Source organism: Capricornis sumatraensis, chromosome 5 (genome assembly GCF_032405125.1).
Source record: "Capricornis sumatraensis isolate serow.1 chromosome 5, serow.2, whole genome shotgun sequence".
NCBI classification, from domain to species: Eukaryota; Metazoa; Chordata; class Mammalia; order Artiodactyla; family Bovidae; genus Capricornis; species Capricornis sumatraensis.
The window spans coordinates 16,654,376-16,668,675 of NC_091073.1; the positions used below are offsets into that span (position 1 = coordinate 16,654,376).

Sequence of the window (14,300 nt, forward strand, 5' to 3'; positions counted from 1 at the left end):
GGCTCAGCTGGTAAAGAATCTTCCTGCAATGTGGGATACTTGGGTTCGATCCCTGGGCTCAGAAGATCCCCTGGAGAAGGAATGACTACCCACTCCAGTATTCTAGCCTGGAGAATTCCATGGACTGTACAGTGCCTAGTGTCCCAAAGAGTCAGACATGACTGAGCGACTTTCACTTAAAAAGGTCACATAGTAAGTGATAAAGCTCTAATATTAATCTGCTCAAATTCTGTGTTCTTTGACATCACACCATCTGAAATGACTGTTACGGAAGTCCCGAAGATACTTTTGTTTTTCAAAGACCCTTTTTAATTTGAGTAATATTATTTTGTATCTGTTAAAACTTTCAACTTAATACCAAATGGGATACATCAACATCAAATGGAGATCAAATGGACATTCTTTCATTGAGATAACGTAATCTTTGTTTATAAACTGTAGCTCTAGGAAGGAGGTTTATGATTCTTTTCCTGCATTTAACAAGATGACATTTGTAGCCAGAGGACAGCTCAGGTTGGTGCTTTGCTGGGATCCAGTTAATAAAATGATGCATAAATGTTTTATGTTCAACTCTTTACAATGATTTTAGAACAAATATGATTTTTTAAGGATTAGTAAATAGTACTTGTACAGTTACGATTTTAGTCTTAAACATTTATACTCTGTCAGAGAGAATCTGTCTAATTTTCAAAGTGAAAACCATTTTCTTCTCCTTTTTAATAGGTCTTATTTCGTCTCAATTTCCTGGTAGTGGTGTTATGCATAGTAATGGATCGGCCTTATCAATTCTATTACTTTGTCCCCTTGGTCACTGTATGGTTCATGGTCATATATGTTACTTTAGCACTATGGCCACAAATAATCCAAAAAAAAGCAAACGGTAAATATATTTTCTTACTAATGTTAATAAATATATTCTTCCAGTGCAAGTTTCTTTTTAGTTGCTAACGGCTGTTATTTTTATTGAGATGTATTGACAGTTTAAATTTATATGTAGCATTGATATTTTGAAAATTTGCTCTTAAATTATGTTTCTAGAAAGTTACGTGGTTCAAGTAGTATTAACAGTGAGGAATAATAGTTTGCATTTATATTATGTTTTCTCCTTTTAAACTTGCAAAGCCATTTTACATATCAGCTAGTGCAGCCGTTTTCAAACTCTCTTGTATGGAGCCAGAATGGAGCGCACCAGAGGGCCACACATCCTGCTTCAGTCTTGGCATCTCTGGTTTACTTGATCCTGTGTCTGTGTGCGTGTGCGTGTCCTTGTGCGCATGTGCGTGTGTGTGTGTGTGTGTGTGTAGATTTTGAGTAGACATTCATTTGCAAAAAGGCTTTTTGTGTCAGACAAGCTTAAAAATCACTAGTATAGCTTATCTTCTAAACAACCCTTTAAGCAGTTATTATCAACCTGTTTTATGTTTAAGGAAACGTAAGTGCCCACAAGGTGTCATCTTCAAATTTTACACAGATAGGTCTGATGAATGTTCAAAGTAAGGTCACAGTCATTGATCCTAATGCTTTTCTCCATCAAGATCATGTCATTAAAATTAAACCTTGTTTGTTTGTTTGTTTGTTTTGAAACAGAATTTTTTTTGTCTTTAATAATGTCTTTTAGGTCTTTCAATCAAATATTATATATCAAAAAAATATTTTCTGTCGACTTCTATTAATAATACCAAATAATTTTTCAGGAAAGAGTTAAGCTCCAGCCTTCAATGAAGTCCATTTGTGTCTTGGAGAGTCTCTGGAGTTTAATTCCTCAACACAAACCCTGCATATTTATAAAATGATAATCAATATGTATAAACTGTGAACACATAACTTAAAATATGCATACGTTAAAATGCATCTTATAGATTAAACTAATCCACTGGGAAGTTCTTAAGCTCCTTTCTTAAAACTGTAATGTTTCAGCAGTATTACCAAAGTTATTAAACATGAGTGTTTGTTAGAATTACATTGAGCCTGTTCCAAGTTTTGTTGTAACTTCCAATAATGAACAGTGTAATTGAATCTGGGATGTATTTTCAAATGCATTTATAGTGGCTAAATATCAAGTATATGGGGTATCAGATCAATGTTGTAGCCTCGTTCCTAGTAAGGACGCTCCATCTTTTATTCCTTTGTGTCCCACTTGTAATTTTAGATATATTTTGTGTATCCTGTAGGCAGCCTTAAATTATTATAAAGAACTATGCAGGGTATTAATATGTTAAATAGAGAGTATTTAACATGTTTTCTAATGTAAGTTTACATTTCTTAGTAAATTAAATATTTTCTCTCTTAGGAAATTGTTTGTGGCATTTTGGCTTACTGTTGAAACTAGCCTTCTTGCTGTTATGTATATGTTTTTTGGCATATTCTCAGGTTTGTATTGTCCTTTTTGGTTTATATTTTGTTGTATTTTATTCTAAAGTTCAAATGTGTTAAAGTATGAGAGAAGAATCAGAGCTTTTCTTAAGCTTCACTTTTTAATGACTGTAATAAAAGTGTCACTCTGTAGTTGACTACTCAGTGTCGTTCTTTTGAGACCTATCTACTTTTGTTACCTCTGTTTTTGTTGGAAGAGCAATTTAAAGCTCTTCCTCTGGCAGTTGTTCGCAATCCATTTTACTTGACTTTGATCAATCAAACTTTTATTGAACGCCTGTCATAAGACACTGCTCAAAGTGAAGATCAAAATTCTCTTGACAGAATCTGCAGCTTGGTCTGTGCATTATTCATGGCGTCCAAGTGCTACTTGACTTTTCCCATAACTTCATAGAGCAGAATTTTGGCTGTTGATAAAGCCAACTCAGGGGCAAAGTGGCTTGCTTGTATGTAGTATATCTCTAACCTTTTATCGCCCTATTTTGATGGTTGAGATTTTCTTAACTCTTTTTGCAAGATGGCGAACTGCTACCTGCTGGTCAGTCCATCAGACAGACTTATTTGGGCAGCATGATATTTATAACAATAATTTAATTGCATTTAGTTGTGATATATTCTGTAGTTTACTGCCATCTCCAACACTGTCTTGTATTCAACTCTACCAGATGAAAATGCCATATGAGCATTGTGTGTATGTGTGTGTGTGTGTGTGTAAACTCCTATAGAGGGCTTTTCTTTTTTTTTTTTTTCTATAGGCTTTCCTGTTTATTTTCATTCTTAGAAATAAAGTATCTTATATCTGCCTGACTTTTAAGGGTTTTTTGCAGGAAATATGTAAAGTAATAAGGAAACAATAGTCAAATATTAAAGAAATAGCCAGTTAAGTGTCATACAGCTGCTGCTGCTGCTAAGTCGCTTCAGTCATATCCGAGTCTGTGCGACCCCATAGACGGCAGCCCACCAGGCTCCCCCGTCCCTGGGATTCTCCAGGCAAGAACAGTGGAGTGGGTTGCCATTTCCTTCTCTAATGCATAAAAGTGAAAAGTGAAAGTGAAGTCGCTCAGTTGTGTCTGACTCTTCGCGACCCCATGGACTGTAGCCCACCAGGCTCCTCTGTCCATGGGATTTTCTAGGCAAGAGTACTGGAGTGGGTTGCCATTGCCACTTGACAATTATTCATTAAAATTCCCAAGACTCCCTGGTTCATCTGAAGGAGGGAAAGGAAGACAGACCAAGAGTTCATAAAAAGAATTAAGATTTACCTTTGAAACAGTATTGACTACTGGATCAGAAAAAAAAAGGAAATTGCCTAGTACAGCCCAGTGTGTTGTGCAAATGGGTGCTCATTAAATACTTGCTTATTGATTACATATAAATTTTGATGAGAAATAAACTTGATACATGATCTGTGGAATCCTGTATGTCTAATACATATCGGTGAAATAGAGAAATGTGATATAATAGGTATACACTTTATACTGCAGGTCTTGGTAATAATCATCCTGAGACATAGACCTTGATAGAACCTATTTTTATAAGTGACTAGCATTTTAAATTCTGTGACTAAATGGAGACTTTTGCAATTTATTAAAATAATAAAGTTCTTCTGACCTAAAGATTTGGTATTACCTAAAACATAATACTATTTTCATGTTTTACTTTGATTTTTTTATTAGCCTTTAAAAACCTGAAGTTACACAGTTTTTTTTTTTAAATGCCATGGCATCATGTGTCATAATGGAGTTTCCATAATAGAGTTTGTTGTCATTCTTTAGTCTGGAAATTGAGTGTTTTGTTCTCTTTTTTGAAAGACTTCATTAATGTACAGAAATGTACCCAAGACTTCTGCCCCTTCATTCCCAGATTTTCCAGACTGTCAGATCAATAAGAAGGTACATTCACTAATGACCAGAGTAAAGTTGTAAGCTTTGTTTCAAAGTCTAATAATGGCATTTGGGTATAGTTGATTGAGTAAGGTGACTAATTCAGAGGATTCTTTTCAATTCATATGGTTCATTATAGATTGATTATTAAGGACATTACATAAAGAAAAACTATAACTTTAACCATCATCCTTTAGGTTATTGATACCATATTGGCTGAAGTAATTTGTAGTTTTGTGTTTTGATCACTAAATAGTAGCTCTTTTGTACACTAGATTAAATGGAATAACTTTCCAATTACCAACTTGGGGTTTGTTTTGTTTTGTTTTTTGATTTTACAGTCTCAATAGCCTTTCATGTGCTATGAAAGTAAGTTAACAAAAATGTTTTGTTATCTTTACTACCCATTAGTAAAATAAGTTTCTTTTCAAATGAAATGACATTTTGATATGAAATAAATAGAATTTTAAAATTATGAATGACCTTAATAAAATCTTAACTTTAGAAAATTACAGTTTATAATAGAATTCCAAAAGCCAGTATTGACTTATACCATCTTAATTTTCTGAATTCCTCTTCTCAGGGTGCATTTGAGAAGATCTTTTCTCTTTGGCCATTGTCCAAGTGTTTTGAACTGAAAGGCAATGTATATGAATGGTGGTTCAGATGGAGGTTAGACCGTTACGTATGTATTTACCTTGTGCTCTTTTCCCATTTCAAATTATACTTTTAAAATTTACTTGGAAAAATGTAATCTGTTTTTATTTAGTTTTGAAATAAGGAAACATGTTGATTTGGTAAATCAAAGCAATCCAGCCCACCCTTTGGTTTTCTTTTATTTTTTTGCAGTGATCAAAATACTCTTTTATTTTTACACAGGTTATCTTAGCATTTATTGTTATTGTTTTGATTCATCTGGTCTTTTAAAGATTATTATTTTTTGATTGAAATATACTTGATTTACAGTGTGTCAGTTTTTAAATGAAAATTCTTAAATGTTGGGAAAGGTTTAAAGTCAGGAGTATCATAGCAGTTTGGCAACATGTACCCAGGGCTTCTTCTTGTTGTTTAGTCTCTAAGTCGTGTCCGACTCTTTTGAGACCCCATAGACTGCAGCCCACCAGGCTCCACTGTCCATGGGATTTCCCAGGCAAGAATTACTGTGACTGAAAGCGGCATTCTTTTCTATGGCCGAGTAATGTTCCGTTGTATATATGTGCCACCTCTCTGCCCATTCACCCACTGGTGGGTGTTTAGGTTGCTTCCATGTCCTGGCTGTTGTACATAGTGCTTCAGTGAACGCTGGGGTGCATGCATCTTTTCCAATTATGGTTTCATCCAGATATATAAAATGTCTTTATTTCTTTACTTGCTGCTGAGACTCCTTGAAGTAAGCCAGCTTATCTTGTCATTGCAAGAGATGTTTGCTTGTCCATTGCAAATTGTTTCCAATGATCATTGACTTGACCTCATTTCTTGATGTTTAGGTTCTTCATAGAAACTTTGGATCTTTAAGCTTTTAACCTATATACTTCTATACATATGGTACTCCTTTACCAAGTATATTTGCTATTTATTGAAAAGTAGCTATTTAAAACAGGTTTTCCCCCCTTATTTTTCAGGTAGTCTTTCATGGAATGTTGTTTGCTTTCATTTATCTGGCTTTGCAGAAGCGCCAAATACTTTCTGAAGGAAAGGGTGAACCTCTTTTTTCAAGCAAAATTTCAAATTTTCTATTATTTATTTCAGTAGTTTCTTTCTTGGTAAGTTTCACATGTAATCTTCTAAATTTCCAAAATCCCAAATGGTGCAGAAAATTAATTTTAAGAGATAGGAATTTAATCATTTATTTTTAATAAATAAAATATTTTACTTTTGAAATATCTCTTTCTTATTTTAAATTGAACATAAATTCTAAAGAGAATATAAACATATATGTGTTAAATATGAAGAATAACTTGAGATCTCAATGAAATAGGAATTTTAAAAGTTGTAATAAGTTTGGGAAAAAATATAAGATATTTAACAGAAAGAGCCATCACTGCAGTATGATCACTATTTCTGGAAAAACACAGACTTACGCTCCTCTCTCTCTACTTTGTTATGTTTGAGCTTGCCAAAATGAGAGAGGAGCAAACCTGTGTACAGTTTTTACTGAACTTTAATAGCACAATGAAGTATAATGTTGGACTTCCCTGGCAGTCCAGTGGTTAGTACTTGGCCTTCCAATTCAGGAGGTGTGAGTTTGATCCTTGGTCAGGCAGCTAAGATCCCACATGGCTCCTGGCCAAAAAAGTCAAAACATGAGACAAAAGCAATATTGTAACAAATTCAATAAACGATTTTAAAATGGTCCACATCCAAAAAAAAAAAGAAATATTAAAAAAATTATGAAGTATGTTATAAAGAAACTTCTTAAAATTGAGTGCTGCCTTGTTAAGGCATAACCATTTTTGTGAAGTGATCCATAAATTTTTTGTTTTAGACCTATTCCATCTGGGCTAGCAGTTGTAAAAACAAAGCAGAGTGCAATGAACTCCACCCATCCGTTTCTGTGGTACAGGTAATTATCTTTATTTAGAGAAATTTTTCTTAATTTTTGATTAGAACAGGAGTCTTTAAAGACAACTTTTAAATTGAAATCTATTAAATGTAGTATATCTTTCTAAGCCCTACCTTCCTCTGTAGTAGAGATACAAAAATCTGTTTTGAAGGGTGGTTATTAAATGTTATTATTAAATGTATAGAAATGATCGGTGTTTATCACTTGATAAGCACTTAGAAAATGTTAATTCATTACTCCTGTTTTCTTTCTCATCATTTATTTGTTCAGATTTCTTCATTCACTTGTTTCTGGCCTTACTTATTAATGGCCTTCCATGTGTTAAGAACCATGCTACAGGTCAGAAGTACATGTAGTTCCTGCCCTCAGAACTTACAGTCCAACAGGAATATGGTTGAACATTTATTCATTTAACAGTTTCTAAAATTCATTTAACAAGTCTTTGATACTTCTGTGAGCTAGATATTATGCTGAGGGATGTAGTGACGACCAAAGCAGACGTGGTCCCTACCCTCACAGAGCCTGTATTCTTCAGCTGCAAATAGTAATCATATAATCACCAAGTAACCATGAACAGAAGTTCATGACGCTACAAGGGAATACAGTAAGGGTATATGACCTAGTTGGAGTTGGAGTGAAGGTAGTTAGGGTTCAGAGATGGTTTCCCTGATAAAATTCCCTGGTGGTCCAGCAGTTAAGACTCGGATTCCACTGCAGGGGGTGCAGGTTTGATCTCTGGTCAGGGAAGTTCTGAATGCCGTAAGGTGCAGCCAAAGAGGGGTGGAAAAATTAAGCCAAGATTGGAGGAATGAAGGCAGGCAATGAGAACTTAGGCCATGTGGGTAGAAAAGAGTATATTCCCGTTCAGGGAACTTGAAGAAAGCCACTGGGGCTGGAACTCAGAGAGCCAGAGTCTAAAGAAGTATGTGTAGTGACTGGGAGGTGGGCCGAGGCTGCTCAGCAGCCCAAATCAAATCTGCATTTTAGAGAGATACCTATGGTTGCAGGTAATTGCAGGGCCTTGTGATTAGTGTGGTGACGGTTAAGTACAGGGCACTTTAGAACATTTGGGATTTCTTCCTAATCCATCTTGATATCAGAGCAAGGTTCTTGGACAAAGTTATGTCTAAGCCAAAGCCTAAAAACTGTATGGTTCAACAGGAAGGAACAGGGAGGATTTCTGGAGGATCTTCTTTTAGGTTTTAAGTTCTCTTCAATGAAGAAACTATTTCATCCATCTTAAACCTCTATATAGTCAGTAGAACTAAGCATATGACCAACTCTTCAAACACAATTGACAATGCTATTTTAAAAATTGTACTATATTAATATAGCATTTTCAGGACTTCTGCAGAAGTCATGCTTACAAGTAACACTTTGTATTTCGTATCTGATGTCATTTCTGTAGCAACATGGAAGGAAGGGGGCTGTTCCACTAACATGACACCAATTCAGAACAACGTAAGAGTAGCTAAGGGAGAGAGTGATTGCTCATAGAAGAAGGCTAACATAAACCCTGCTGAGCTGTCGCTTTCACTCCTGGTCACTACATGCCACATACTCATCTTTCCTTGGTTACTTTTTCCCACATTTACATTGCTATCAGTAGAAGGAGCCTTGAAGAGAGCAGAAAGATGGGGGTGAGCAGCTCCCAGCAGAGTGAATACTTTTTAGAAGCAAAATCATATCATGGAATTTTGTTAATTTTGATACATAAATATAGCATTTCTTTCTACACAAAGGTCCTCAAGATGAGTTTATATTTTTTCTAGTACATATAAAATAAAACTGTCCAGCCATATAAAACCTGCCCTTGTTTGCACTATATAGAGCACATGCTCAGAAATCCAGTTTGAGTAGACTCTAGATAAAAGATAACTTGCAAATACTTCATCTATTGAGGAAAAAAAAAGTCTATGTATTAAGTTCAGTAACATAAAGAATAAAATTATCACTTGAAAGAAAGCAGAATTCTTTGAATAAGCAGATTATTAACATTTGCCTGTGTGTTTTTTCTTTAGATTTTAGCCTTCATCCTTATAAGGAATATCCCTGGGTATGCTCGTTCAGTTTACAGTTCATTTTTTGCTTGGTTTGGAAAAATTTCATTAGAGGTTAGTATATTAATATTTTGATCTGTCTTATACTACCCAGTGTTTTATGGAGCTGTGTATATATAAATGTATATATAGATGTATAACTGACTTTTTTTTTAAACCAAAGCTATTTTTATGAAATTATAGGCAAGAAACTTTGAACTTCAACAGCAGTATTGTAGAATGCTCTTAAAGTCTTATTTAAATGGCTAAATACAGATGACTTTCACATATTTATTTTGTCTTTCAAGTACAGCCAAGATGAAGAAATAGGAAGAGAAAAAAAATGAAATAGATACAAATGAAATTTGTAAATAGACATAAATGAAATCAAGCTGAGAGGATTTTGATTTGTTGTTCATTCATAATATTATATTGCTGGAATTTAGTTTATTGATGCTTATCATAATAAAATTCACTCTTATTGAAAGTTTGGGGAAATTTTAAAACTCATTATTTTGTGTGCAGTAACTAATATGAATTTATCGTCAAAATCAGTTTAAAGTAGGTATGAAATACATTCAGTGTATTCTGAGTTTTATTATTGAAATAGAACATTTTAAAATAGTAGAATTCATTTAATCATAAAAGATACATTTTAGAGTTATAATATGTATTAAGTTGTCTTTAAAATGGGAAAGACTTCTGTGTGATTCAGTTACACATTCTTTTTCAGATTCTCTTCCCTCATAAGTTATTACAAGATATTAAGTGTACTTCCTGTGCTATTTATTAGGTTCTTGTTGCTATCTGTTTTACATATAATAGTGTGTTAATCCCAACCTGCTAACTTATCACCTCCCCAGTTTCCCATTGGTAACTAACCATAAGTTTGTTTTCTATATCTGTGAGTCTCTTTCTGTCTTGGAATTAAGTTCATTCATTTTGTTTTGTTTGTAAGATTCTACATGTAAGTGGTATCATATGATACTTGTCTTTGTCTGGCTTACTTCACTTAGTATGGTAATTTCTGGGTCTGTCTATGTTGCTACAAATGGCATTATTGCATTCTTTCTTATGACTGATGTTCCATACACACACACACACACACCCCCCACATCTTCTTTATCCTTTCACCTGCCCATGGACATTTAGGTTGCTTCTGTGTCTTGGCGATTGTAAATAGTACTGCAGAGACTAGATATTTTTGAATTATCATTTTCTCCAGCTATATGCCAAAGTGGAATTATTGGATGATATGGAGACTTGAATGTGTATTCTGTTTTTTTTTAGTGTAATGTACTGAAGGTATCATTTAAGTCGGACTATTCTGTTGTATCATTTAGCATTTCTGTTGCCTTATTGATTTTCTCTCTCAGAGATCTGTCCACTGATGTGCCTGGGGTGTTAAAGGCTTCTAATTATTGTGTTCCTGTCAGTTTCTCTCTTCATGTTTGTTAGTATCTCCTTGCAGTGGTCCTTTTACCATTATACAATATCCTTCTTTATCTTTCTTTATATCCTTTGTTTTAAAGTCTATCTTGTCTCATATGAGTATTGTGACTCTAGTCGTTTCTGTTTGCATGAAATATCTTTTTACATCCCCTCCCTTTTAATCTTTAAGTGTCCTTTGTCCTCAAGTGGGTCTTTTGAAGGCAGCATATTTTAGGCTGTTGTTTGTTTTTAATCCAGTCTGCCACTGTGTGTCTTTTGATTGGAGCATTTAGTCCACTAACATTTAAAGTAATTATTGATAGATATGTTATTTATTGCCATTTTAAACCTTGTCTTCTTGTTGGTTTTATATTTCTTCTTTGTCTCTTTTTGTTTCTCCTTTTGTGGTTTGATGGTTTTCTTTTGTATTATACTCATGTTCTCTTCTTGGTTTTCCTGAATCTGTTGTGTTTTGATTTGCTATTGCTCTGTTTTCAAGTATGTTAACTTCTTCCTATATCTATTTGGTTTAGACTGGTAGTCATATAGGCTCACACACTTTCTAAAAAGCCTATGTTTTCTTACTGTCCTCCCCCTCATTTTATGATGTCCTCATTCACATCTTCATGTTCAACCTGTTGCAGTCCATGTGGTCATCATTGCTTTCACAAAATTTTTAAGTTTTTAAAAATCTTTCTACTGGCTTATTTAAGAGATTTACTTTTCAATTGTGATATTTTTCTTCCCTATAGATTCCTCTTTTCTGTTTAGAGAAGACCTTTCAATATTTCCTTTAGGATAGGTTTAGTGTTGCCGTATTCTTTTAGTTTTTGCTTATCTGAGAAATTCTTTCTCTCTCCTTTTATTCTAAATTATAACCTTGCTGGGTAAAGTATCCTACATTACAGGATTTTGCCTTACAAGACTTTTAATATACCTTGCCACTTCCTTCTAACCTGCAGCATTTCTGTAGAGAAATTACCTGATAACTTTATAGGGGTTCCCTTGTAATTAACTCTCTGCTTTTCTGTTACAAGTCTTTAGAATCTTCTCTTTAACTTTTGCCATTTTAATTATGTCTTGAAATAGGTCTGTTTGGGTTCATCTTGTTTGGGGCTGTGTGTACTTCCGGTACCTGAGATAGCTCTGCTTCCTTCTTTAGGTTTGGGCAATTTTTAAGCAATAATTTCTTCAAATACATTTTCAATCCCCTTTCTGTCTCCTTCTGGGATCCCTACTTGTGGATCGGCATGCTTTATCTTAACCTATAAGTCTGTTACATTGCTTTCATTTTTTTTTTTTCATTTGGCTTTCTCTCCACTATTCTAATTGGGTGATTTCCATTATTCTATCTTCTAGATCACTTATTCTTTCTTCTGCATTATCCATTCTGCTCTTCATTGCAGTTAGTTCACCTTTTGTCTATGCAAATGAATTTTCTAATTTTTCTTGGCTTCTCCTCATAGCTTCTAGTCGCTTTTTACAATAATTTGCATTTCTGTCCATGGCCTCTCTTCATTCCTTCAGTATTTTCACTGTCTCCTTCTTAAACTCAGTATCTGTTAGACTGAAGAGGTCTGTTTTATTGCTTGTTCTTTCAGGGGAATTCTTTTCTTAATTTTAACTGGGAGTGGTTCTTCTGCTTCTTTATTTTGCATATTTCTCTTGCTGTCTGAGTTTAGGAGGAACAGTCATCTGCTATGGTCTTGGAGGTCTATTTTTTGTAGGTGTGTCCCTATGTAGCCTGCGTGGATTTAGTATTTTTTAGTACAAGCGCTCTTTGTAGTACGGAGCCTGCCACTTCTTTGCTCAGTTACACTGGTCATTATCCTTCTGATAGGAGGTGTGACTTGTGACGGCCAGAGCCTGCACTGGAGACTGAACCGGGCCTCCTCCTGGCTCTGTAGTTGTCTCTGCCCTATCAGGGGCAGAATCTGCTCCCTAGTTGTTGGCCTAGAGGCCCCCAGATGCTTTTCTGAGCTGCATTTCAGAGCTGCAGTGTGAGGTAGGTGGCACTGGAGCTCTCCCGCCAGGACAGGAGCCATTGATTTTCCTTGCAGGAGCTGTGCACCAGTGAGTGTGCTCTGTCGTGTCACCTTTCACTTGTCAGGGCTCACGGAATGCATTGTTGTTGGCACTGTCCTGGGCTCTGCCTCAATAGTGGGAATGTCAGCCATGGCCCTGGTGTCCCTGGAGTGTTATCTCCACAAGGTCACCAGCACAGGATCTGGGTCCCCTCAGGTCCCAGGACCGCAGTACTCACGCCTCTGAATCCAGGGTGGGAGCTGTGGAGACATCTCATACCCTGGCCTAGCCCAGCCCTCATGCACGTGTACCCACAGAGCCCACAGCTGCTGAGGTCAGAGCCCTCCCAGTGGCAGAAGCACCTCTTGACTACTTGTATGTCCCACAGGTGCTGAATTTACAGAGCTGCCAGTGGAGGTGTTCCATCTCTCACACAGCTATGGGGAGAGAATCCAGTCCTGCTTCCTAAGTTGCTTGGCCTCTGGAGCTCAGCTGTGGTTTCAGCCCCGCTTCTGCATGTGGGCAACCCCCTGGCACCTGCTCCTGGGGCCTGCCGAGGTGGTGGTTGACACAGGAGTCTCCTGAAGCAGTGGCAGCTGGGGCACACTCTCCTGGAGGCGGAGGAGGCAAGCCATGGGCCAGCACATGGAGCAGGAGGTTGCTGTGGATGCCCCACCCTTCACACACCAGTTAACAATGGCCCTTCATTTCTATGGCAGGCCCATGCTTCTGCAAACACCCACCGTTACAGCCACACCACACTCCAGCTCCTCAGGCTGTCTCCGTGCGTTCAGCACCAGTCTTTTCCCCAGGTCTGCCTCGTCGTGGTTTTGATTTGCATTTTTCTGGTAATTAGCGATGTTCAACATCTTTTCATGTACTTTTTGGCCCTCTGTATGTCTTCTTTGGAGAAGCATCTATTAGAGCTTCTGCCATTTTTTGACTGAGGTGTTTGTGGGATTTTTTAAAAAATTATATTGGAATATAGTTGATTTACCATGTTGTGGTAGTTTCAGGTATACAGCAAAATGAATCAGGTATACAATCTTTTAGAGTAGATTCTTTTCCCACATTGGTCATTATAGAGTGTTGAGTAGAGTTCCGCAATATAGTAGTTAATTGTTATCTGTTTTATATGGAGTAGTGTATATATGTCAGTCCCAATCTTCCAGTTTATCCCTACACCCTCTTTACCCCCTGGTAACCATACGTTTGTTTTCTACATCTGTAGCTCTGTTTCCATTTTATATATAAGTTCATTATATATAGAATTTCTTTGACCTCTCCGTCACTCAGTAGCAATCCATCTGTGTCCATCCATGTTGCAGCAAATGGTGCTTTTCCATTCTTTTATATGGCTGAGTCATGCTCCATTGTGAATACACACCACATCTTCTTTACCCATTCCTCTGCTGGACATCTAGGCTGCTTCCATGTCCTGGCTCTTGTAAATAGTGCTGAATATTGGTGTGCATGTATCTTTTCCAATTGTGGTTTTCTCTGGATATGTGCTCAGGAGTGGGATTGCTGGATCATATGGCAACTCTGTTTTTAGTTTTTTAAGAAACCTTCGTACTTCCTCCATAGTGGCTGTACCCAGTTTACAGTGTAGGGGAGTTCACCTTTCTCCATACTCTCTCCAGCACTTATAGTTTACAGATTTTTTTTGATGATGGCCATTCTGACTGTTGTGAGGTGATACCTCATGGTAGTTTTGATTTGCATTTCTCTAATAATTAGTGATGTTGAACATCTTTTCATGTGTTTTTTAGCCAGCTGTATATCTTCTTTGGAGAAATGTCTGTTTAGATCTTCTGCCTGTGTTTTGATTGGGTTGCTTTTTGATACTGAGCTGCATGAGCTGTTTGTATATTTTGGAGATTAATCCCTTGTCAGTTGCTTCATTTGCAAATATTTTCTCCAATTCTGTAGGTTGTCTTTTCATTTTATGTATGGTTTCCTTTGCTGTACAACTGCTCTTAAGTT

At 36.3% G+C, this 14,300-nt stretch overlaps 1 protein-coding gene across 2 annotated transcripts in view; it reads left to right on the top strand.

Annotated features, from left to right (window-relative positions):
- The window catches only part of CASD1 (CAS1 domain containing 1), a 53,987-nt gene that overhangs the window by 37,596 nt on the left and 2,091 nt on the right, over positions 1-14,300 (top strand). For both annotated transcript variants that reach the window (XM_068972817.1, XM_068972818.1), the window contains 6 exons: positions 724-880; positions 2,291-2,370; positions 4,840-4,941; positions 5,879-6,019; positions 6,742-6,819; positions 8,841-8,933. In XM_068972817.1, coding sequence (XP_068828918.1) covers positions 724-880; positions 2,291-2,370; positions 4,840-4,941; positions 5,879-6,019; positions 6,742-6,819; positions 8,841-8,933 — 651 coding nt within the window. The remainder of the gene's footprint in view (positions 1-723; positions 881-2,290; positions 2,371-4,839; positions 4,942-5,878; positions 6,020-6,741; positions 6,820-8,840; positions 8,934-14,300) is intronic.